The sequence below is a fragment of the Capra hircus genome, chromosome 26 (assembly GCF_001704415.2).
Source record: "Capra hircus breed San Clemente chromosome 26, ASM170441v1, whole genome shotgun sequence".
In the NCBI taxonomy this organism is placed as follows: Eukaryota; Metazoa; Chordata; class Mammalia; order Artiodactyla; family Bovidae; genus Capra; species Capra hircus.
The window spans coordinates 45,888,973-45,913,531 of NC_030833.1; the positions used below are offsets into that span (position 1 = coordinate 45,888,973).

The following is a 24,559-nucleotide window of genomic DNA, read 5'->3' on the forward strand; positions in this document are numbered from 1 at the left end:
TAAAAAACTTATTAAGGAGAGTTTTTATATGTTTTTCATACTAAGTCTTTGAAGTCCAGTGTGTATTCTACACAGTATGTCTAAACGCAACCTAACCACATTTCAAGTGCTCAGAAGCCACATGTAGCAAAGAGTTAGCACCATGGACAGCAAAATTCTAGAGGTTCACATAGTTTCTTGCTTGGTCTGGTCACTGTTTCTTCCTAACTGGTTTCTGGTGCAATCTTACTTTTCTTGAAAAAGAAGAGGTATCTTAAGTACTTTTTCCTTTTTTTTTTTTTTTTTTTTTGCTTTCAAATGATTGTGTATGTTGTTTGCAAACTCGAAACTCAAGTGGTAGTTTCCTCAAGATTAGTTTCAGTGTAAAATCTAAAATCATGTTCAGTTACACTAAAATAACCTTATCTGTCTTGCATTTTGAATGGACCTTTTGCCTATGAATTTTTAAAAACATCTTGCTTTGGTCATTTGGAAAGTATTGGTTCACTGATTATTGCCAGTTTTTCAAATATTGACACATTACATTACACAATACCAAGAAAAAAATCACATTCTTTAACATTACGACTGATCTCATCAGAAAAATCTCTCAGTAAGTAATGGCAAGCTGTCAAACTCACAGTGGTGAACACATGCTTCCCAGTATACTAATTTGTACTTGAAAGCTTGAATGTCATCATTAACAACAAATACTGTCAGTTGTTTTCCCTGAATTGGCAGTCTCACCTCATTTAATTTTTTGTAAATGCCCATCAAAAATTCATATCTGAATAACCATAGTTTATCTCTAAGTTATTTTTTAATAAAAAGCTATTCCTTGAATAAAGCAGCTAATTCAACTTGCATAGAGTTTTTCTCTGAGACAACATGAAACTTTCATACACATCAGAAGTGCTTTATACCTACTTCTTTTTTTATTATAGAAATTTTTTTTAAAAATCTTTAATTCTTACATGCGTTCCCAAACATGAACCCCCCTCCCACCTCCTTCCCCACAACATCTCTCTGGGTCATCCCCATGCACCAGCCCCAAGCAAGCTGCACCCTACGTCAGACATGGACTGGCGATTCAATTCTTACATGACAGTATACATGTTAGAATTCCCATTCTCCCAAATCATCCCACCCTCTCCCTCTCCCTCTGAGTCCAAAAGTCCGTTATACACATCTGTGTCTTTTTTCCTGTCTTGCATACAGGGTCGTCGTTGCCATCTTCCTAAATTCCATATATATGTGTTAGTATACTGTATTGGTGTTTTTCTTTCTGGCTCACTTCACTCTGTATAATTGGCTCCAGTTTCAAAAATGTTTTAGTCAAGAGTTGATATTTATTAAAAGTAACAAGTTTTACAGCCTAAATAAGGGTATTCTTACTTGAAACAGGCTTCCTTTTTTTCCCCCCCTGTTTATGTATGGCTATGAAGCCATAGCCATTTTTGCGGCAGGGCAAATGCAACATGGTAAAAAGGCAAATCATGTCCTAGTATCTTCATGAAAGGAGCTTTGATCTCATGGGCCCTGAAATGATTTGGGGTTTCTCTGGTTCTCATGGTGGAGAAGTAAATGGCAACCCACTCCAGTATCCTTGCCTGGAGAATCCCAAGGACAGAGGAGCCTGGCAGACTACAGTCCATAGGACTGCAAAGAGTCAGACATGACTGAAGTGATTTAGCATGACATACAGGTTTTCATAGACTACCTGTGAGAACTGCTAACTTACACTGCAAGAGATGGGCCATTCATTCACTGAATACATAGGAATTTAGCACTCAATCTATGACAGGAATTATTCTAGGTGCTTGAGATATATTAGGGATTAAATTAAATTAATTTCTTAAAATGTCCTTATAGAGCTTTTCTGAGGAAAAAAAACACTAATATGATAAGCCCTTTATGAAAAAAAAAAACAGCTAAGTATACAGAGATGCAGTATGTTACAGTATTAACTAGGATGATGAGAGTATGCTTCATTGTGAAGTACATTGTTACAAATATTTAGAAGAGATAAGGGAGCTAGTCCTGAACAGTGCAAGGGAAGGATATTGTAGGTAGTGAAAGTGAAAGTCACTCAGTTGTGTCTGACTCTTTGTGACCCTATGGACTATACAGTCCATAGAATTCTCTAGATCAGAATACTGGAGTGGGTAGCTTTTGCGTTCTCCAGGGGATCTTCCCAACCCAGGGATCGAACCCAGATCTCCAGCATTGCAGGTAGATTCTTTACCAGCTGAGCCACCAGGGAAGCACATTATAAAATTCTCTAAATTGAGAGCATTTTTGACTATTGGAGAAATAGCAAACTAGCCATTATCAGGTTTGAAGGAGTTACAGGGAGAAGAGTAGAAAATGGATCATTGGAGGTCAGATTACCAAGGGCCTCATGGTCTTCTATAATCTAAGAATTTCTCTGAAAGAATCAGCTGATATTAGAAAGTTCTAAGCAGATAGATAACAGAACCTGAATTACATTTTAAGATATCACTTTACTTGCTATATTAAAGCCAGACTTTAGCAGGGCAAGAAAGAAAGCATACGAGCAAGTTAGTGAGTTTGTGCAATGATGCAAGTGGGTCATGATGCTTAATCAAACAAACTGCAACAGCAGAAGTATTGAAAAATGTGAAGATAACACACATATGAAGTATGTGTGTGTTACAGTGTATATATACATATATACAACAATATTTACTCAGGAATTAAATGAGTGGTTAAGTAGAGAAAGGAATTAAGAGACTAAGGAAAATACATGGACAGAGGAGCCTGGCGTGATACAGGTCCATGGGGTCACAAAGACTTGGACACGACCAAGCACATTCACACACACACACACACACACACACACACACACACACAAGTTCATTTGGTCATAGAGCAAAAATTGTGAAGACGATTGTGTCCTCTAACACAGGAATGCGGGCGATTGCGATGGCGCACAGAGTGCGGCCAAGAGGAGATACCCCACGTCTGAGGTCAGGGGCAGCGGCCGAGAGTGCCAGGCTGCGACGGTGCAGGAACAGCCAAGAGGATTTACCCCACATCTGAAGTCAGGGGCAACAGCCTGGAGGAGTACCCCCGGGTCAAGGAGCAGTGGCTGCTCAGGCACAGGAGGGCCTAGAGGGGCTATTCCACTTTCAAGGTCAGGAGGGGCACAGTGAGGAGATACTCCTCATCCGAGGTAAGGAGCAGTGGCTGCGCTGTGCTGGAGCAGCCGTGAAGAGACACCCAACGTCCAAGGTAAGAGAAACCCAAGTAAGATGGTAGATGTTGCTAGAGGACATCAGAGGGCAGACACACTGAAACCATAATCACAGAAAACTAGTCAATCTAATCACACTAGGACCACAGCCTTTTCTAACTTGATGAAACTAAGTTATGCCCACGGGGCAACCCAAGATGGGTGGGTCATGGTGGAGAGGTCTGACAGAATGTGGTCCACTGGAGAAGGGAATGGCAAACCACTCTAGTATTTTTGCCTTGAGAACCCCATGAACATTATGAAAAGGCAAACTGATAGGATCCTGAAAGAGGAAGTCCCCAGGTCAGTAGGTGCCCAATATGCTACTGGAGATCAGCGGAGAAATAACTCCAGAAAGAATGAAGGGATGGAGCCAAAACGAAACCAATACCCAGTTGTGGATGTGACTGGTGATAGAAGCAAGGTCCGATGCTGTAAAGAGCAATATTGCATAGGAACCTGGAATGTCAGATCCATGAATCAAGGCAAATTGGAAGTGGTCAAGCAGGAGATGCCAAGAGAGAATATCAACATTCTAGGAAATAGCGAACTAAAATGGACTGGAATGGGTGAATTTAACTCAGATGACCATTATAAGTACTACTGTGGACAGGAATCCCTCAGAAGAAATGGAGTAGCCATCATGGTCAACAAAAGAGTCCAAAATGCAGTACTTGGATGCAATCGCAAAAACGACGGAATGATCTCTGTTCGTTTCCAAGGCAAACCATTCAATATCACCATAATCCAAGTCTATGCCCCAACCAGTAACGCTGAAGAAGCTGAAGTTGAATGGTTCTATGAAGACCTACAAGACATTTAGAACTAACACCCCAAAAAAGATATCCTTTTCATTATAGGGGACTGGAATGCAAAAGTAAGAAGTCAAGAAACACCTGGAGTAACAGGCAAATTTGGCCTTGGAATGCAGAATGGGGCAAAGGCTAATAGAGTTTTGCCAAGAAAATGCACTGGTCATAGCAAACAACCTCTTCCAACAACTCAAGAGAAGACTCTACACATGGACATCACCAGATGGTCAACACCGAAATCAGATTGATTATATTCTTTGCAGCCAAGATGGAGAAGCTCTATACAGTCAACTAAAACAAGACCAGGAGCTGACTGTGGCTCAGATCATGAACTCCTTATTGCCAAATTCAGACTTAAATTGAAGAAAATAGGGAAAACCACTAGACCATTCAGGTATGACCTACATCAAATCCCTTATGATTATATAGTGGAAGTGAGAAATAGATTTAAGGTACTAGATCTGACAGACAGAGTGCCTGATGAACTACAGAATGAGGTTCATGACATTGTACAGGAGACAGAGATCAAGACCATCCCCATGGAAAAGAAATGCAAAAAAGCAAAATGGCTGTCTGAGGAGGTCTTACAAATAGCTGTGAAAAAGAGGAGAAACAAAAAGCAAAGGTGAAAATGAAAGATATAAGCTTCTGAATGCAGAGTTCCAAAGAAGAGCAAGAAGCGTTAAGAAAGCCTTCCTCAGCAATAAATGCAAAGAAATAGAGGGAAAAAAAACAGAATGGGAAAGACTAGAGATCTTGTCAAGAAAATTAGAGCTATCAAGGGAACATTTCATGCAAAGATGGGCTCGATAAAGGAGAGAAATGGTATGGATGTAACAGAAGCAGAAGATATTAAGAAGAGGTGGCAAGAATACACAGAAGCACTACACAAAAAATATCTTCACGACCAAGATAGTCACGATGGTGTGCTCACTCACCTAAAGCCAGACATCCTGGAACATGAAGTCAAGTGGGCCTTAGAAAGCATCACCATGAACAAAGCTGGTGGAGGTGATGGAATTCCAGTTGAGTAATATCTAATCCTGGAAGATGATGCTGTGAAAGTGCTGCACTCAATATGCCAGCAAATTTGGAAAACTCAGCAGTGGCCACAGGACTGGAAAAGGTCAGTTTTCATTCCAATCCCAAAGAAAGGCAATACCAAAGAATGCTCAAACTACTGCACAATTGCACTCATCTCACATGCTAGTAAAGTAATGCTCAAAATTCTCCTAGCCAGGCTTCAGCAATACGTGAACCATGAACTTCAAGATGTTCAAGCTGGTTTTAGAAAAGGCAGAGGAACCAGAGATCAAATTGCCAACATCCACTGGATCATTGAAAAAGCAAGAGAGTTCCAGAAAAAAAAACATCTATTTCTGCTTTATTGACTATGCCAAAGCCTTTGACTTGTGGATCACAATAAACTGTGGAAAATTCTGAAAGAGATGGGAATACCAGACCACCTGACCTGCCTCTTGAGAAACCTTTATGCAGGTCAGGAAGCAACAGTTAGAAAGGGACATGGAACAACAGACTGTTTCCAAATAGGAAAAGGAGTATGTCAAGGCTGTATATTGTCACCCTGCTTATTTAACTTCTATGCAAAGTACATCATGAGAAGCGCTGAATTGGAAGAAACACAAGCTGGAATCGAGACTGCCGGGAGAAATATCAATAACCTCAGATATGCAGATGACACCACCCTTATGGCATAAAATGAAGAGGAACTAAGAAGCCTCTTATTGAAAGTGAAAGAGGAGAGTGAAAAAGTTGGCTTAAAGCTCAACATTCAGAAAACGAAGATCATGGCATCTGGTTCCAATACTTCATGGAAAATAGATGTGGAAACAGTGGAAACAGTGTAAGACTTTATTTTGGGGGGCTCCAAAATCACTGCAGTTGGCGATTGCAGCCATGAACTTAAAAGACGCTTACTCCATGGAAGAAAAGTTATGACCAACCTCAATAGCATATTCAAAGCAGAGACATTACTTTGCCAACAAAGGTCCATCTAGTCGAGGCTATGGTTTTTCCAGTAGTCATGTATGGATGTGAGAGTTGGACTGTGAAGAAAGCTGAGCACCGAAGAATTAAAGCTTTTTAACTGAGGTGTTGGAGAAGACTCTTGAGAGTCCCTTGGACTGCAAGGAGATCCAACCAGTCCATTCTGAAGGAGATCAGTCCTGGTTGTTCTTTGGAAGGAATGATGCTAAAGCTGAAACTCCAGTACTTTGGCCACCTCATGTGAAGAGTTGACTCATTGGAAAAGACTCTGATGCTGGGAAGGATTGGAGGCAGGAGTAGAAGGGGACGACAGAGGATGAAATGGCTGGATGGCATCACTGACTCAATGGATGTGAGTCTGTGTGAACTCTGTGAGTTGATGATGGACAGGGTGGCCTAACATGCTGCGATTCATTGTGTTGCAAAGAGTTGGACACGACTGAGTGACTGAACTGAACTCAACTGATAGGCAGAAGAGATGTGATGAGGAAGAGAAGATTAGCAAACATCAATCAGGTCTTTGGTAGACATTCAAGTATAATTCTGCATGTACATTTTGATACATGAATTTTTTATTCAAGAATGAGCTTCAGAGTGAAGATATAAATTTGATTTTTTAAATATATATAGATAATCTTTTAATGTTGTGGGACTAAATGAGTTTATGAGTCATAGGGTGAAGAGAGAAAAGAGAATTAATATCTGAGCCCTAAGAAACATTGACTAAAAGATCAGGAGAAGAAAATGACATCAAAAAATGACTGAGAAAGACTGAGCAGTGAAGGAAGAAATAAAGAAAATTGAATGGTGACCGGGAAGCCTAGTTAAGGTAATATCAACCAAAGGTAGTTAATTCAAATAAGATGGAGATTCAGATTACCAGTGCTTTTAATAAGTGAAAGTCATTGATGATGTTGGCATAAGCAGTTTTGGATGAGTGTTGGGAGAGAATTTTTGATTTTAAAGGTGTTTAAGAGAGGGCTTCCCTGATGGCTCAGCAGTAAAGAATCTCCTACAATGCAGGAGATTATAGATTTGATCCCTGGGTTGGGAAGATTCCCTGGAGAAGGAAATGATGGTCAAAGAGTGGGTGGTTTGGAATGGAGGCTATAAAAGGAGTGTCATAAGTGGCAATGGCAAAAAATAACTCAGGTTTTAAGCGGTTGCAACAGGATGAAAAGTAAAGCCATTGGAGGAAAGGCATTCAAGCAATTGCGAGTTCAGGATATTGGAAGAATCCTCTTCGTATATAATGAAATTATCAAAATGTAGGAGGATTGTTGGAGAAAGTAATAGTAACTCGGGAGCCAAACTCTTTGAGATATATTTGGGATTGACCAAGGCTTCGGAGTCCCAGGAATGAAGTAAGGCAGTTAGTGACAGCCAGATGATGAAAATCAAGGCTGATTCTGAGGAAGGAAGGAGGGCCTAGAGCAGTGGTGTTGCACACTGAGGATCCTATTCTGCCAGCAGGTAGTATGAAGACTGAAAAAAACAGAAAAAAATACAAACAAAAGCTTCTGCTTGAGGAGGCAGTACCAGAAGTAGTGTCCTCAGGGGAGAATCAGATTTGCACTAAACAAGAAAGTTTTATCAAAGTTAAAAACTGTATCTTCATTCACTCTTACTGAATTTTTTCAATGATTTCCCATAAATTTTAGGGGAAAAGTTCCACTATTTTCAATATGTTCTACACCTTATATACTTCCATCTCCAGCCCTGTCTCATTCACTTTCCCTCCCTCACTGCCAAGCTGAGTAAATATCTGTCAGTTGTTGAGAACTGTCATGATTTCCCTTCCTTCTTGGTTCTAGCACTTGTTGTTTTCTTTGCATAAGTCATTTCTCTCCATGTCTTCCTTCTCTTTTCTGAAAGGATTTCAAATTTTATCATAAATGCATTGTGACCTGATATGAAGAGCTGACTCATTGGAAAACACTCCTGATGCTGGGAAAGACTAAGAGAAGGGAGAGACAGAGGATGAGATAGTTAGATGGCATCATTCGCTCAATGGGCATGAATCTGAGCAAACTCTGGGAGATGGTGAAGCACAGGGAAGCCTGGTTCGCTGCAGTCCATGGGGTCATAAAGAGTCAGACATGACTTAGTGACTGAACAACAACATATTTTGCTAGGAAGATTTCCTTGTATAAATATTGTGATTTACAAATATATCACATTATGATTATTTTGAATTGAATCTTTCTAAATATATTTTGGATAATTTTAGAGGTATATCTTAAATTTCCATACTATAGTGTATACAGTCCAATAAGAAACCCACAAACTTAACATTGCTTATGTACGTATCATATAGATAACTTATATAGTTATATTTTATTTATGTTTTTACAATATTGTAGTAGCCTTATTATTCAGCCTTAATAGGAAGAGAAATGACAATATGACTTTATATAAGGTTTACAGGTCTTATTTTGATTTTAAAGAAATCTATGCCAACCTTTAATACTTTGCATATCAAAAGCTTTTTCATTTACATTGGCCTTTGTTATAAATGAGAATGTTCTGGCCTTCATATCCATCATAATCATGGTGGTTGGTCTTCACCATTATCTAAGAAGAAAAATATTTGATTTATGTTGCATCTGAGTGAGAGAAAGTTGCCCAGTTGTGTCTAACTCTTTGCGACCCCATGGACGGTAGTCCATGGAATTCACCAGACTAGAATACTGGAGTGGATAACCTTTCCTTTCTCCAGGGGATCTTCCCAACCCAGGAGTGGAACCACAGTCTCCGGCATTGTAGGTGGATTCTTTACCAACTGAGCTATTGCATCTATTTGATGTTTAATCTTGTCCTGATAACTAAATGAGAACAGTGGAAATTGAAGATTTAATAAAGTATAAATAGCAAAAGAAAAATTATACTTTATGTGACAAATATTTCCAGTAACAATGATATTTATAACTTTTACTGGTTTTATCAGAAAAAAAAAGTCTAAATAATCTACCCTTCTAAAGTAGCAATTTCATAGGATAGATGCTTTGGTGTTGAGTATTTTGAATAAATGTCAATAGCAGACTGCCTTTGTTAATAACCTACCACTGAGCTTATGTACAGCCCAAGAAACAATAGAGAAGTGATTATTGACTGAAGCCAAATATATTGATAATTTAGTTAAGGGTCGCCAATGTCATTAATGAGGAGTTTGGTAAAAGAAGATCACGTCTGCTGGAACATAAATTTGCTCTAATACATTTTTTGTTTCCTTAATTACAAAAGGCCTAAAAGTAATTTAAATAGTAATGAAAGTTTCATACATTTTAATTTCTACAGCAAAACTCTGTGAAGCATTTTAAAATTGTAAGTAGCTCCAGCCAACTTTATATTAAAAATGAGATCTTCAGACCAAACAGAAAACCAGTGCTTAAGACAATGCTGTCACAGTCATATTCAAAAACATGATTAATTTCTGAAATGTCAAAAAAATAAACCACCATAAAGCTCTAATTTTTTAATATTCTAAACTATATGTAGTAACAACCTGGATGAAAGTTAATCACATTGATGTTTTAGAAAACCTATTTCCAATATTTACAAGTCCTAGGTGTTGAAACATTAACCCCTGGCTAGTACTGCACATACCCCCTTTATCTGAAGTTTTATCTACTCACCAGAACATCTGCTTTGCCACTTAGTCCCTTCCCATAGTTGTCAGTTGCGATGACTTGAAACTTAAAGTAAGAGCGTCTCATGTTATGGAAGAGCATAGCCGTTTTGATAAGCCCTGTGTATGTTTCCACCACGAATCCTTCCTTTCCTTCTTTAATTGGTGGTATTATGAGTCTGTATGCCATGGCGCTATAATTGCCAGTATCTTTATCAGTCGCCTAGGAGGGAAAAAGCACAGGTTATGAATAAGCTGGGAAGAAAGAACCTTTGTGAAAGAGCTTATTTCTGGTTGCAAGACGACTGTTTCTTAGGTAACAATAACACAATAAAGTCCTCCTAAAGTTATATTTTTCTAGGTACCATTATATAGATGTATAGACTTTGTATACACAGGGTTGAACAACTGTTATGAGAAGGATAATGACTACTGAACTGTGAATACAAGGGACAGACACTAACTCAGTCCCACTGATGAACCAAGTGTTTTGATTGGCATGTTTAATGGGATCAGCACTGGGCTGAGATCCAAATTGTTTTAAGGATGGGACTGTTTACCTAACCATTGTCTTGTGTAGTAGGCATAGCATGTAATGGTGTTTTTGATCTATTTCCTAAAAGGAAAAAAAAAAAAAATTAAAGTTATGCACTAAAATATTTCAGATGACACCAGGACAGTATTTAGAGCTTTTATAAGTCTAGAATTATATAAAGAGATCCTGATTAGTAAATGCCATATCATAAGAGAGTATTAAAATACTAATTCAGCTTCTTTTTTCATCAGCTTGTATCCTGATTAACCAGATTTGTCCCTGGTTGTAAGTACTTATGATCTACATGTTAAGGTTTCTTCACACTTAGAAATTAAAAAGAAATAGTTGCTTAAAATAAAGTTGGGAGCATAGTAATATTAGCCTGGTTCTTTTGTTTCTACTTCAGGGAAATTTTTCAGACTGCCAATTTGTCACAGTGAAACATCTGAAAGAGGAATGGTGGATATGATAGTTTTAGTGAATTTATACAAGGCTATATAACTTTATTTGTGATATTAGATATGTAACATTTAAATTTTAATTATATTATTGTTATCTGATTATTCTTATTTTTAAATATTATTATTAAATATCAGATATCAAGCATTTATGATTCATCTTTACAATGCTAAGAATTCCATAAAAATAATTTTGTTTAACAAAAGTAAAACTCTCCAAGGAATATATTATTCTAGTACTTATATTAGTGTTGTCCAACAGAACTTTGGACAATAATGGAAATGCTCTAAATGTCCTCTGTCCAATGCAGTAGTCACAAGCCACTGAACGTCTGAGATGAGGCTAATGTGACTACGGAAATGAAATGTGAATTTTGTATTAAATGTAAAAAGCCAAAGGCTACAAAGTAAGTGGCAAAGTTTGGCTACAAATAATTACAATAATAGTAAATAATAGAAAATGTGTGTTGAGATTCAGAACAAAATTCAAAAGTTTGAATCTCTAACTTTAAATTCTATATATGCGCTTAACAATTTAAAACATGTCAGGATAACTCTGCTAGACAAGGTAACCTGAAATAAAAAAATCCAGATAGTTTCCTTTGGGACAAAATATTTCTTGCAATTTGAAAGTTAAAAATCTCAGTTTTAGAATAGGACAAGGTCTAACTATCAATTCATCTTTTTAAATGTCCTGTATGTTTTACATAATGGCAGAGCTTCATTTCTGTATTAGGGGAATAGGAATTAGATTCCAACATAGGTCACATTATCACTATACAAAGAAGAAAAAGAAAGAAAAAATAGTTATCAAAGTGTTTATTTTAAAGCTTTAAACCCAAGTTTTTATTCATTTAACAAAGTATAGAGTAAGGGAAAAAAAAGAACATTCCCAATTAAAATTAAAATGAGTTTGGATTAAGTAATCAAAGACATTTCTTTCATATACTAGGAGCAAATTTAAGACATACTGAATCACTCAAAAATATGGTTGAATATTATTCTTTCACTTATGATTAACATGAGTATTTTCTTTGAAATAAACTTTTTACCATTAATGAAACTTTACTGAAGTACAAGAAACCTGCACAAAACATGTACAAATCATAAATATACAGTTCAATAAAAAATTTCAGACTATACACATCCAATGAGCCAGCACATACATCAAAAAATAAAACATTACCAGGATCCCAGAATGTTCATCGTATCCTTCCAGCCATACTCTGTTCCCCAGAGAAACCACTACCCTGATTATCAACACCATTGATCAGTTATGCTTATTTTTAAATATTATATTAATGGGATCATAATTTATGGTCTATTTTTTGTCTAACTTCTACATAGCTTTTTATTATAAGATTCCAAACCTTAATATTTTAAAACAAACTCTGTAACACCGTAGAAAAGAATAGAAAAGGCAGTTACGGCAAAATCATTTTGATTGTTTTGATTGCTTTGTATATTAAGCTTCTTTGCACTGTTCTTACTGATTACTTCCAATTTCAATAAACATGTAATTTTGGTTTGCTGTATTGCTAATTTACTAAATTACTATAGTGGCATATTTTGCCTTAACAGATTAAGATGTTTTTAAACATAACTTTCCTGAAACAAATAATCATTTAATGCAAAAGTTTGGGTAACTCAGAAGTATCTTTTAAGCATAACTTTCCCTCATACATTAGCGGCAAATTAACGAAAGTGAGATACAGAATTTTTAAAAAAAATCATGTTTACTGGACTACTTTTTTTAATTGAATGAAAGATTTCTTAAATTCTACAAAAGTTTCACACAGATTATTTTCCATAATCCCATCAGTTCATTTCATTTCAGTTCAGTTGCTCAGTAATATCTGACTCTTTGTGACACCATGGACTACAACACACCAGGCTTCCCTGTTCATCATCAACTTCCAGAGCTTGTTCAAACTCATGTCTGTTGAGTCAGTGATGCTATCCAACCATGTCATCCTCTGTTGTCCCCTTCTCCTTCTGCCTTCAGTCTCTCCCAGCATCAGGGTCTTTTCCAATGAGTCAGTTCTTCACATCAGGTGGCCAAAGTATTGGAGTTTCAGCTTTAGCATCGGTTCTTCCAATGAATATTCAGGACTAATTTACTTTAGGGTTGACTGGTTTGATCTCCTTGCAGTCCAAGGGATTCTCAAGAGTCTTCTCCAACACCACAGTTTAAAATCATCAATTCTTCAGTGCTCAGCTTTCTTTATAGTCCAACTCTCACATCCATACATGACTACTGGAAAAACCTTGACTAGATGGACCTTTGTTGGCAAAGTAATGTCTCTGCTTTTTAATATGCTGTCTAATCAAACTGATCATAAGGACCACAGCCTTATCTAACTCAGTGAAACTATGAGCCATGCCATATAGGGCTACCAAGATGGATAGGTCATGGTGGAGAGTTCTGACAAAACATGGTCCACTGGAGAAGGAAATGGCAAACTACTTCAATATTTTTGCCTTGAGAAGCTCATGAACAGTATGAAAAGGCAAAAAAAAAAAAAAAAAAAAAGAGAGAGAGAGAGAGATAATTCCATAATGATATATTTTTTTCCCTTATACTCCTACATTGGCCTTCTCTCCTTCCCCCTCCCCACTGGTAACCACTGGATTCTTCTCTATATCTGTGAGTCTGCTTCTTTGGTGATTTTTAGTTTCTTTTTTTCAACTATATAAAATCACTGTCATATGTATGCTATTTGTAATGGCTCTGCTTAAAATTTCTGATTCTTTTAATAGATTTGCTCCTCTTTGGAATCTGAAAAGATCTCATTTCAGAATACAGTTATGAGGATAGTTGCCAGGATCATTCGCATTCTTTCAAGTCTCTCACCTCTCTCTCCCATTCAGTTGAAACTAGCAAGTTAAAATGTGAATGATAAAAATTCCAGAAGTACACTACTTGTGACCATTATAAAGAATTTTCCATTTTAACTTTGTCTCTTTAATTTTCAACAAACACATGGTTTTAGACCAAAACTTATATACAGTTGACCCTTGCACAACATGGACTTGAACTACAGAGGGTTCACTTAATGCCAGTGACTGAGGCTGGGTCAGACTGAAAATTAGCAACCAGTAAAGTGGCTGACTTAACTTTTATGGGCTCCAAAATCACTGCAGATGGTGACTGCAGCCATGAAATCAAAACACACTTACTCCTTGGAAGGAAAGTTATGACCAACCTAGACAGCATAAAAAGCAGAGATATTACTTTGTCAACAAAGGTCCATCTAGTCAAGGGTATGGTTTTTCCAGTGGTGGTGTATGGATGTGAGAGTTGGACTATAAAGAAAGCTGAGCACCAAAGTATTGATGCTTTTGAACTGTGGTGTTGGAGAAGACTCTTGAGAGTCACTTGGACTGCAAGGAGATCCAACCAGTCCATCCTAAAGGAGATCAGTCCTGGGTGTTCATTGAAGGGACTGATGTTGAAGCTGAAATTCTAATACTTTGGCCACCTGATGCAAAGAGCTGACTCATTTGAAAACACCTGATGCTGGGAAAGATTGAGGGCAGGAGGAGAAGGAGATAACAGAGGATGAGATGATTGGATGGCATCACCGACTCAATGAACATGGGTTGGATGGACTCCGGGAGTTGGTGATGGACAGGGAGGCCACAAAGAGTTGGACACAACAGAGTGACTGAACTGAACTGATCTGAAAATGCTCTTTAAAACACAAGGTCTATTTATCTTACTTATATAATGTCATGTTATTGCTGCTTTGGTGAGCTAACATTTATTGACCAATTATAGTTGTTCAGGGGCTGTATAAATACATTTCATTCATAACTTCATGTCATCTTTTCTACTGAGCAAGTTTTATTGCTATTAATTCATAGGTGCAGAGATGGAGGCTCAGAGAGATCAGTGATTGGCTCACAATCATAAAGATGTGTGTTAGTTGCTCAGTCGTCTCCAACTCTTTGAGATCCCATGGACTGTAGCCCACCAGGCTCCTCCACCCATGGGATTTTCCAGGTAAAAATACCAGAGTGTGTTTCCATTTCTTTCTCCAGGGGATCTTCCTGACCCAGAGATAGAACCCAGATATCTCACATTGCAGGCAGAATCTACTGTCTGAGCCACCAGGGAAGCCCTCACATCATAAAGATAGTTGATAGCAAAGTTGGGTATATATTACACTAAAGCCTATATTATAATCACTGCATTCAATATGTCAGACTAAGTATCAGAACTAAAATTCCAGTGAAAACAACACTGAAAGCTAGATAATAAGGAAAGGAGTACGTTAAGGCTATATATTGTCACCCTGCTTATTTAACTTATATTCAGAGTACATCATGAGGAACGCTGGGCTGGATGAAGCACAGGCTGAAATCAAGATTGCTGGGAGAAATATCAATAACCTCAGATATGCAGGTGACACCACCCTTATAGCAGAAAGCGAAGAAGAACTAAAGAGCCTCTTGAAAGTGAAAGAGGAGAGTGAAAAAGTTGGCTTAAAACTCAACATTCAGAAAACTAAGATTATGGCATCTGGTCCCATCACTTCATGGCAAATAAATGAGGAAAGAGTAGAAATAGTAACAGACTATTTTTTTGTGCTCCAAAATCACTGCAGCCATGAAATTAAAAGACATTTGAAAGTAAAGTTATGACCAACTTTGACAGCATATTAAAAGGCAGAGAGATTACTTTGCCAACAAAGGTCCATCTAGTCAAGGTTTTTCCAGTAGTCATGTATGGATGTGAGAGCTGGAATATAAAGAAAGTTGAGCACCAAATAATTGATGCCTTTGAACTGTGGTGTTGGAGAAGACTCTTGAGAATCCCTTGGACTGCAAGGAGATCAAACCATGCAACCCTAAAGGAAATCAGTCCTGAATATTCATTGGAAGGACTGATGTTGAAGCTGAAACTCCAATACTTTGGCCACCTGATGTGAAGAACTGCCTCATGGGAAAAGACCCTGATGCTGGGAAAGACTGCAGGCAGAAGGAGAAGGGGACAACAGAGGATGAGATGGCTGGATGGCATCATTGACTCAATTAACATGAGTTTGCATAAACTCTGGGAGTTGGTGATGGACAGGGAGGCCTGGTGTGCTGCGGTCCATGGGGTTGTGAAGAGTCGAACACGACTGAAATACTGAACTGACTGACTGAACTGAAAGGATCTTAATAATTTTTCCTAAACATATCAAGAAGATAAGAAGAAAATAAGTATGAAGGTCAAAAACTAAATGAAAACAAGGATCTAGACAGTTTAGTACTGACAGTAAGTTCACTTATAGGGTTTCTGTTGATCCAAGTGAACTTAAAATTTAATTTATGAGGTCTTGAGTGGCTCAGAGAATAGGAGGCAAGATCAAGGCCCACTCATAGATGTAAGTCTAATAAGACTCCAATCTGAAGAATGCTAAAGGTGGATGAGGTGGCTGGATGGCATCATTAACTCGATGAACATGAGTCTGCATAATCTCTGGGAGTTGGTGATGGACAGGAAGGCTTGGCATGCTGCAGTCCATGGGGTTGTGAATTTTAAAGGTGAATGAGAATTTATTTCCCCTTTCCAGCCACCACTGCCCTGCCACCCAAAAGTAAAAAGAAAACTGCCTTGTTAAACCTTGATGTTGAATGCAGTGGAGAAAAAACAGAAAGCAAAGAAACCCAAACTTTATTGAGACTCAATCTATAACCAACACAAGCCTTCATCAGCATTTGCAACCTTTATTCACACATCACTGATTTCTTCAGCTCAAGGATAAATCATAATGTTATCAATTTGTAAATTCAGTAGTCCTGAATTCTACCTGAATAAACAGAAGAACCGCAACTGTGAATTTGATTTTTAACGATAACAGTCTAACTTTCTCACAGGAGCAAACACTTTTTCAAAAAAGTTATCTACAATCTATGCCTCAAGTAATTCTAACAAATAAACTCCAAGAAAGATGAAAAGTTAAAGTCAGATAGTTCTCAAAATGAACAGGAAACCAAGTATCATGAAAAGAGGGTCCATTGAGATAGAAAATCAAAGTCATGCCCACAAAGGCTTTAGATATCTGAATTAGGAAAACAGTATAATGTAAATGTTCAATATGTTTCATTAAATAATAGATATTTTAAAAATATAAATAAAATGAGATTAGTAGAACATAAGTAAAATGTATCTTCTAGAAGTAAAAAAAATAATAACAAATAAAAAAACCTCATAGATGAAGTTGTTAGAGGCTTATGCATATGGCACAAGAGTATTAGTGTACTGAATGACAGAGAGAAAATTAGGTTTCACATATTCTGGAGGAATAAGAACCAGACTGGAAGGAAATACTTTGCCTAAGATATTGTTAGTGAACTCAAGTATAAATAGAGTAAAACAGCCAAGAGGTATTTTTTTAATAAATAAATTATTAGGAATATAATCTGCATTGTATCCATAAAAACTGGAAAACATTCATAGAAATAGCCTATGAAAGGGAAAAAAACAAAAATTATAAATCTACTCCATCATTTTTTTTACATTGTAGTAAGGGGGCATATAACAAATTTGGCTAATGTCTAAAAGTTAAATCTGATCTATTGTGAAAATTCTAAACGAGTCAAATTTACTAAATAATCAATGCCATGTTATTTATTCCATCAGCTCCTTTATAATAAAAAGTTTATATTGGATTCCTGACAGAGCCATTATTATCTGGAAGAGGTGATACTGGAAGATTTGATTCACTGACTTTCGTGAGTTTCTCTTTATGAGCAAAATCAAGAAAGCAATGTCTACAGCTGTTTTTAAAAATGAAAGTCAGAAATGAATATTATAATTATACTTACTGTAATTATATTTTTAAATGAAAACTAGGACACAGAAAACCACTTAGACATTTCTAAGACCTCATCTGGAAAGTTTAATGCACACAGGTGGCCAACATTAAGAGAAAATCACCAAATAATTGCTTCTATCATACAGGGGAGTAGGTGAGCACATTAATTTTCTCAAAGCCTAAATAACCGTTCTCCTCTGTTGACTAAATGAATACTATAGATGCAGAAATATTAGTAGAATAATTAGTGATGTCCAGAGAACTTCCAAAGCCCATTAAAGTCCAATGATGCTAACTTTAATTTTTGCTTCTCAATTAGACCCCATTTTAACATTTAACATTGAAGGCTTACTCTCCCTGAAATTAGAGTGTAAATATTTTAGATTGTTGGGGTAAAAATACTCAAATCTCACATTACCACCAATGAATGTCAGCATGTCAAGCTGTGTTTGCAAGGGACAAAAAGAACAGAGCTTTGATTTAGATTAGTTGAACTTGGCTTTTGTATTTTTAGGAACTATAAAGAAACCTTCACTTTAAAGCCCTTAAAGGCTATATGCCCAACATATACGAAATATAAACAAGGAAAGTGTCAGATAGATCGATCTATTTAGAAGGTTATTTAAAACTTCTGTAAAAACAACAGCGAAAAAGAGACGAAAAAATTTTTAAGATTTTCTTTTTTTTTTATTTTTTTGTATATTTTTAAAATTTTAAAATCTTTAATTCTTACATGCGTTCCCAAACATGAACCCCCCTCCCACCTCCCTCCCCATAACATCTCTCTGGGTAAGAAAGCTTAGTATTTGATTTTTTATAAGAATGTGAAAAAAAGGACCACCGTCCAATAGAAATAATTCTTAATTTCAATAAGGACATTGCTCCTTTAAGTATAATGTAATTCAGAGACAGTATAATGAGTAAATCACAACTCAGTGTAGAAACAACTGTCTAAAAATGGTTTGCCATATCATGCAACACAGTATTACAGAATTTTCAGGGTTTATTATTATTTTATTATATCAAGAAATTGCCAAAATTTTCACCTAAGTTAAAGAGTGGTGCCAAATAACACACAATAATATCTATTTTGAAAAATTAAATAAAGAAACTGAAGATTAGCAAACTATTCCTTTTATATTTTTTAAAGTTATACACTGAAACATTCTGTATTACAGGAAGCATGAGAGCACAAAATAAAAATGTCTTACATTAACATAATAATTGAAGCATTTTTTTTCATTTTTAGTTCTATTGCCTTGTAAAATATTTTGGAAAATAAATATTATCTCAAAAATAATTTGTTCTTTTCCTCATCATTACTAATATAATGTGATCATATATTCTTCAATGGTGCTTTGAAATGAACTCTGAAATCATTTTTTCTAACTTCTCATTCATGTGGAAAAGAAAGAAATTGCAGTCTACTCCATAGACATAGTATCAAAAGAAAATACATGCACAATTTGAGTCCTCTATTTAAGAGAGGAAACTAACTTCTCAAGTTGATTTTGAACAAAAAAAAACTGTGGATTTTTTTTTTTTGTGCTAATAGTAGCTTATATTTTATTCTATTTTTAATTTAAAAATGTTACTGAAGTATGGTTGATTTATAATCTTTTGTTAGTTTCAGGTATACAGCAAAGTGATTCAGTTATATATTATACATACACATATATACCATATAGATTATTACAAAATATCAGGCATAGTTCCCTGTGCTATATAGTAAGTCCTTGTTGTTTATCTATTTTATATATAGTAGTGTGTATATGTAGTAGCTTATATTTTTTTTTTGTTTTTTTTTTTTGTTTTTTTTTTCTTTTTTTTTTCTTTTTTTTTTTCTTTTTTAAATTTTAAAATCTTTAATTCTTACATGCGTTCCCAAACATGAACCCCCCTCCCACCTCCCTCCCCACAACATCTCTCTGGGTCATCCCCATGTACCAGCCCCAAGCATGCTGCACCCTACGTCAGACATGGACTGGCGATTCAATTCTTACATGACAGTATACATGTTAGAATTCCCATTCTCCCAAATCATCCCACCCTCTCCCTCTCCCTCTGAGTCCAAAAGTCCGTTATACATAACACATATATATGGAATATACAATGACGACCCTGTAGGCAAGACAGGAAAAAAAAAAAAAAACTGTGGATTTTTATAGAAAACTAACATATTAAAGTTTTAAGAAATTTGTACTTTTGTAAGAATTCTATATTTGCAAATCCTAAATCCTTCAGTATTCAAAGGAAATTTAATGACATAACTATTACCTCAAGCTTTCTGGTTCTTCCTTAGTTACACTACATTCAATCAATTCAAACCAAATTTAGTATCTTCTCAGCTCTCACCCTCTAGTCCTTCCTCTGGCTACCATACTTGTTCCTCCTCTGTCTTCTCTTTGCATGGTAAGGGCATTAGCTCATATGGATTGACTGAGCTAAAAATCTCAGTAGGGTCTTCAGCTGTCTCATCTAATCCCTTTCCTTTCTACTCCCAGTCCATCAGCAAGCCCAGTGAGTTCTACTCTGAAATATTTCTCACTTCAGTGACTATCCATCAAGCTGACATCGCCCAATTTCAGGCTCTCCTGTTTCATTTTTAAATTCAACAATAGCTTAAAAATGAATGAGAGCTCCCACCGCCTAGAAGATGAAATTTAAGACAAGTCCATGAAATATTCCCAGTCTAATCCCAGTTTAACATTCCATTTTCTTGCTCTATATTTACTCTGCTTATATTTCTCCAAAACCAACCACATTACCTAGTTTGTTTGTTTGTTTGTTTTCCTTCTGAACAATTTATGTTTTTTCATGTTTCCAGTCGTTTGCACACATAGCTTCTTATCACTGAAAATGTCTCATGTCTGCTGAGCCATATTCACTCCTGAACTACACTATTGCACATGTGTGTGGGCATGTACATACACACACATATTGAATATATGCAACGTTGAATAAGGTACTAAAACAGCTTAAAAGACTGCTTTTCTGCAGGCTATCCCCTAGGGAGTGCTGCATGTTTTCAGTAGTATATTTTACATATTTTTAGTACACTTTTTACCTTGGCATATTCTAATATTTAATTATGTCTTCATTACACATGAAATTTGTCTCCATTTATATCTTTTATTTTGGAATAATGTCCAATAATTGGTCTAATAATATTTGGCTGAAATATCAGTAGATTATCAGAGATTAATATTTAGAAGTGATGAATATGCTTGAGTCTACCACTTAATGGCCGTATGAACCTGGGCAAACAACTCTCTAGAGCTTAGTTCCTCATTATAAATGAGTAAAATAGGACATGCTGAATAGGGTGGCTGTGAGTATTCACTGAGGTATAAAATGCAGTGCCTGGTATAAACAATCGAGTTTAGTTCATTCTTGCCATCTTTGCTATGAATACTCTGGAGCTTTCCAGCTTATCTCTTCTGTTTCTTATTACCTTTTGTACATTGAAAAACACATTACTCTCTATCTTTTGTACTTGGCTATATATTCATTGGGAGCAGGGCTATTTTCTCATTCATCTTTGTATTTCATAATCCCCATTGGCCAATGCCACTACTTTAAAAATTTAAATTTAAAGTATATCTTTGCTCAATCCCTTTGAACATAATTTTTAAAGGTGTTTTTGTTCTCATCATTAGATGATTTAACACAGTATATCCTTAATTTGTGAATTAATTTGGACGACTTGTTCCACAAAAAGATTTGAGTATCTGTTTGTTTAAACTTCATGACATATATTTTTACAATATTAAGGCAGAATTAATGTTAAAAGTTACATAACAGCACTTTTCATTAATGCAAAAAGGTTTAGTATATGAATAATGTACAAGAAGCCTACTTGTCCTTCAATTACTAACTCTAATATAAAGTTAGGGAATAGCCAAGCATTTGAAAATTAAATCAGAATGTTTAACTCTATTCATTCTATTTGGCAATGTTTTATTGCCTATCTAATAAGAAATTAACAAGCACAAACTAAAAGCTTTACTACGAAAAGAAAAATCTTTATTGTCACCTTACAGGAAAAAACGTATGTCAAGGGAAGATAAAATTCAATTTATAAACCTTTTACCTTGGAAAATGAATTGAGAACTTTCAAAAATATATTGATTTAAGGTGCTGTAATAAACTAATGGACACCAAAAGAAAAGCTTTGAATTGTTAAAGTAACACTAAAATAAAGAAGAGTGTATTTCCAGATTGCAATGGTGCTATTTGCAAATGGCACAACAATAAAACGTGTCTCCTTGAATATATATGTGAAATATTTCAACATGAGAAGCTCATTCAACAAAAGAAGTTGGTCTCTGAAATGTTCTCCATTTAATGTTCTTGGTAGTGTTTTGGAACTCTTTCTCTCCACACACACACATATATACACAGGTACATATATATGTATATTTTTGTATTTTATAAAATGATGAATTTTATGTCCATATCTCCCATTTAACAAGTTTGCTAAGGAAATAAACAAAAACAAAAACAAAAACAGCTGTAACACCAAACTAAAATTCCTATAAAATAGTCTTTGTTGAACGAAATTCTGAAGTGAATTGGCTCCAAATCAATATGTTATAAAACATAGCAGTCAACATTAAAATTTCTTCTAGAGATTATACAGCAAAAGGTTAGTATTTCCAAAGCTTGTTTCTGTAACAGCTTTATTCTTTGAGAAACATGGATAGGATGGTGTAAATTTATCAACCTAATTTTATAAAATTATTAAAGTATCTTTATTTTCACTTCTATTTTCCTTCATTTAATTATGATTTGCAATGACCATTTCCCATGTCTAGAATGTCTTTTGCAATCTTACCAATAATGGTTACAACAAAATACCCTTTAAGATCATTTGACCATTGTTTGACATTAAGAATCACTGGAGTTTGAACAGTCACTTTGCTGTACAGAAGAAATTAACTTAGCATTGTAAATCAAATATACCCCAATAAAAATTATTTTAAAGTAAAAAATAAAATAAAATAAAATAAAAATTCCTAAGTCATTTCTGTCTAATTATTCTTACTCTGTGTTATTTGTAAATGTAAAAAGTAATAAATGGCCAATAATAATTTATAATGTGCCTAATATATAAAATATTTTATTACTTCTTGCTTATTAGAGAAATACCAGAAATGCAAATTAATAAAGGCATATTACAAACTACAATGTCATTATTTATTGTTATTATTAATATCTTTGTATATGTCCTTTTGGGCTTTGCTGGTGTCTCAAAAGATAAAGAATCTGCCTGCCATGTGGGAGACCTGTGTTCAATCCCTGAGTTGGGAAGATCTCCTTGGAGCAGGCAACCCACTCCAGTGTTCTTGCCTGGAGAATCCCCAGGGACAGAGAAGTCTAGTGGGCTTCTAGACACAAGACAAGAAGTCTAGTCTTGTGTCCATGGGGTCACAAAGAGTCAGATGTGACTAAGCACAGCACATATGTCTATATATTTACAATGTATATACAAAGTATGTATATATTTATACACACACATACATACATATACAGAATATATATACACCCACATATATACACTTTCTGTAACCAAGGGCATGCCATCTTTGTGACTTTATATCCTAGTATTCTCAGTCATTAACCAGGCATTCAGAATTTTCTTTATTTCAAACAAAAGAGAGTATATCCAGATAAGCATAACATTAAGAGTAGGATAAAAGTTATGATAATCAAGTAAAATTATTAACAAACTAAAAAGAATCTATGAATTGTTTTAAAACCACCTCAGAGAGCATCAAAGTTAAAGTTTGGAAGACATTGAAAGTGAAAGTGTTATTCCCTAAGTCAAGTTTAACTCTTTGTGAGCCCATGGACAGTAGCCCACAAGGCTCCTCTGTTCATGGAATTCTCCAGGCAGCAATACTGGAATGCATAACCATTTCCTTCTCCAGAGGATCTTCCCTCTGGGATTGAATTCAGGTCTCCTGCATTGCAGGCAGATTCTTTACTGACTGAGCCACCAACAAAAATTAGATAGCATTTATTCGTAATAAAATTGCTAGCCTTGTTTGTGTGGTCCTATGTTTGTTTTAGCAAAAAAATAGCACTGGCCAACCTGTCTTTAACCTAATTGCCTTTGACTAGCTTGCTCTAATCTAAATAGTTCTTTAGCCAATGAAGAACTGGCACTGGCAATGATTGAAGTCATTAAATGTAGGTTGACTGTCAGCACTGAAAAAGAGTAATGAATAGAAGATTATACTCAAGAAAAATCTAGGAAAACATGAAAAATAATCTGAAGGTTGCAACCAGTGTCCTTCTTTGGGCTCAGCACTTTATGAATAGAGTATCATTTAATTTTCTTAACTCTGCAAAAGAAAGAAAGAAATTCATTCTGTAAACGGCATTCCAAACTGTGGAGGACCCAGTTGTTGCTGTTTGGTCACACAGTCCTGTTCCACTCTTTGTGACCCCACAATCTATAGCCCTCCAGGCTCCACTGTCCATGGGATTTCCCAGGCAAGAAAAGTGGAGTGAGTTGCCGTTTCCTTCTCCAAGGAATATCCCTCACCCAGGGATTGAACCCATGTCTCCTGCATTGGCAGATGGATTCTTTACCACTGAGCCATCAGGAAAGCCAGAGGACCTGCTAAACGACCTCAGATCAAACAGATGATGAGCAAAACCTTTCATCTTTGACTCTGTCTCATGTAGGATTTGCCTTCAGACTTGTACCTAAAGAAGTATGTGCTGAAGATTATTCCTAGCTGCTTGCTTCAGAGACAGATAGCCCCTGTACTAAACCAATAAATTTCATTAAAAATTACACTTAACAGTCTTCATTTTTTTTCCCTTGTGTGAAGATACTATCAAGGTTCAGTAGGAATTAAATTAAGACAAGTAGCTTCATCTCTACACCTCTCTTTCAGAACAAGCAGAACACAAACACTGGCAGGGAATGGAGTTGTTTATGCCCTTATCCTGGTCTTGCTGCTCCATTAAATGACAGGTTGAAAGAGAATTCAATATTTTAATTGCATTTGGTGTTAATCAGACCCTTATAAATGTAGGTGAGATTACACATTTTCATTGT

The 24,559-nt window shown here is 35.9% G+C and overlaps 1 protein-coding gene across 10 annotated transcripts in view; it reads right to left on the reverse strand.

The window, feature by feature from the left end:
* PCDH15 (protocadherin related 15) overlaps nucleotides 1-24,559 on the reverse strand; it is a 910,832-nt gene that overhangs the window by 66,827 nt on the left and 819,446 nt on the right. For all 10 annotated transcript variants that reach the window (XM_018041648.1, XM_018041647.1, XM_005698156.2 and 7 more), the window contains one exon: nucleotides 9,690-9,905. In XM_018041648.1, the coding sequence (XP_017897137.1) occupies nucleotides 9,690-9,905 (216 nt within the window). The remainder of the gene's footprint in view (nucleotides 1-9,689; nucleotides 9,906-24,559) is intronic.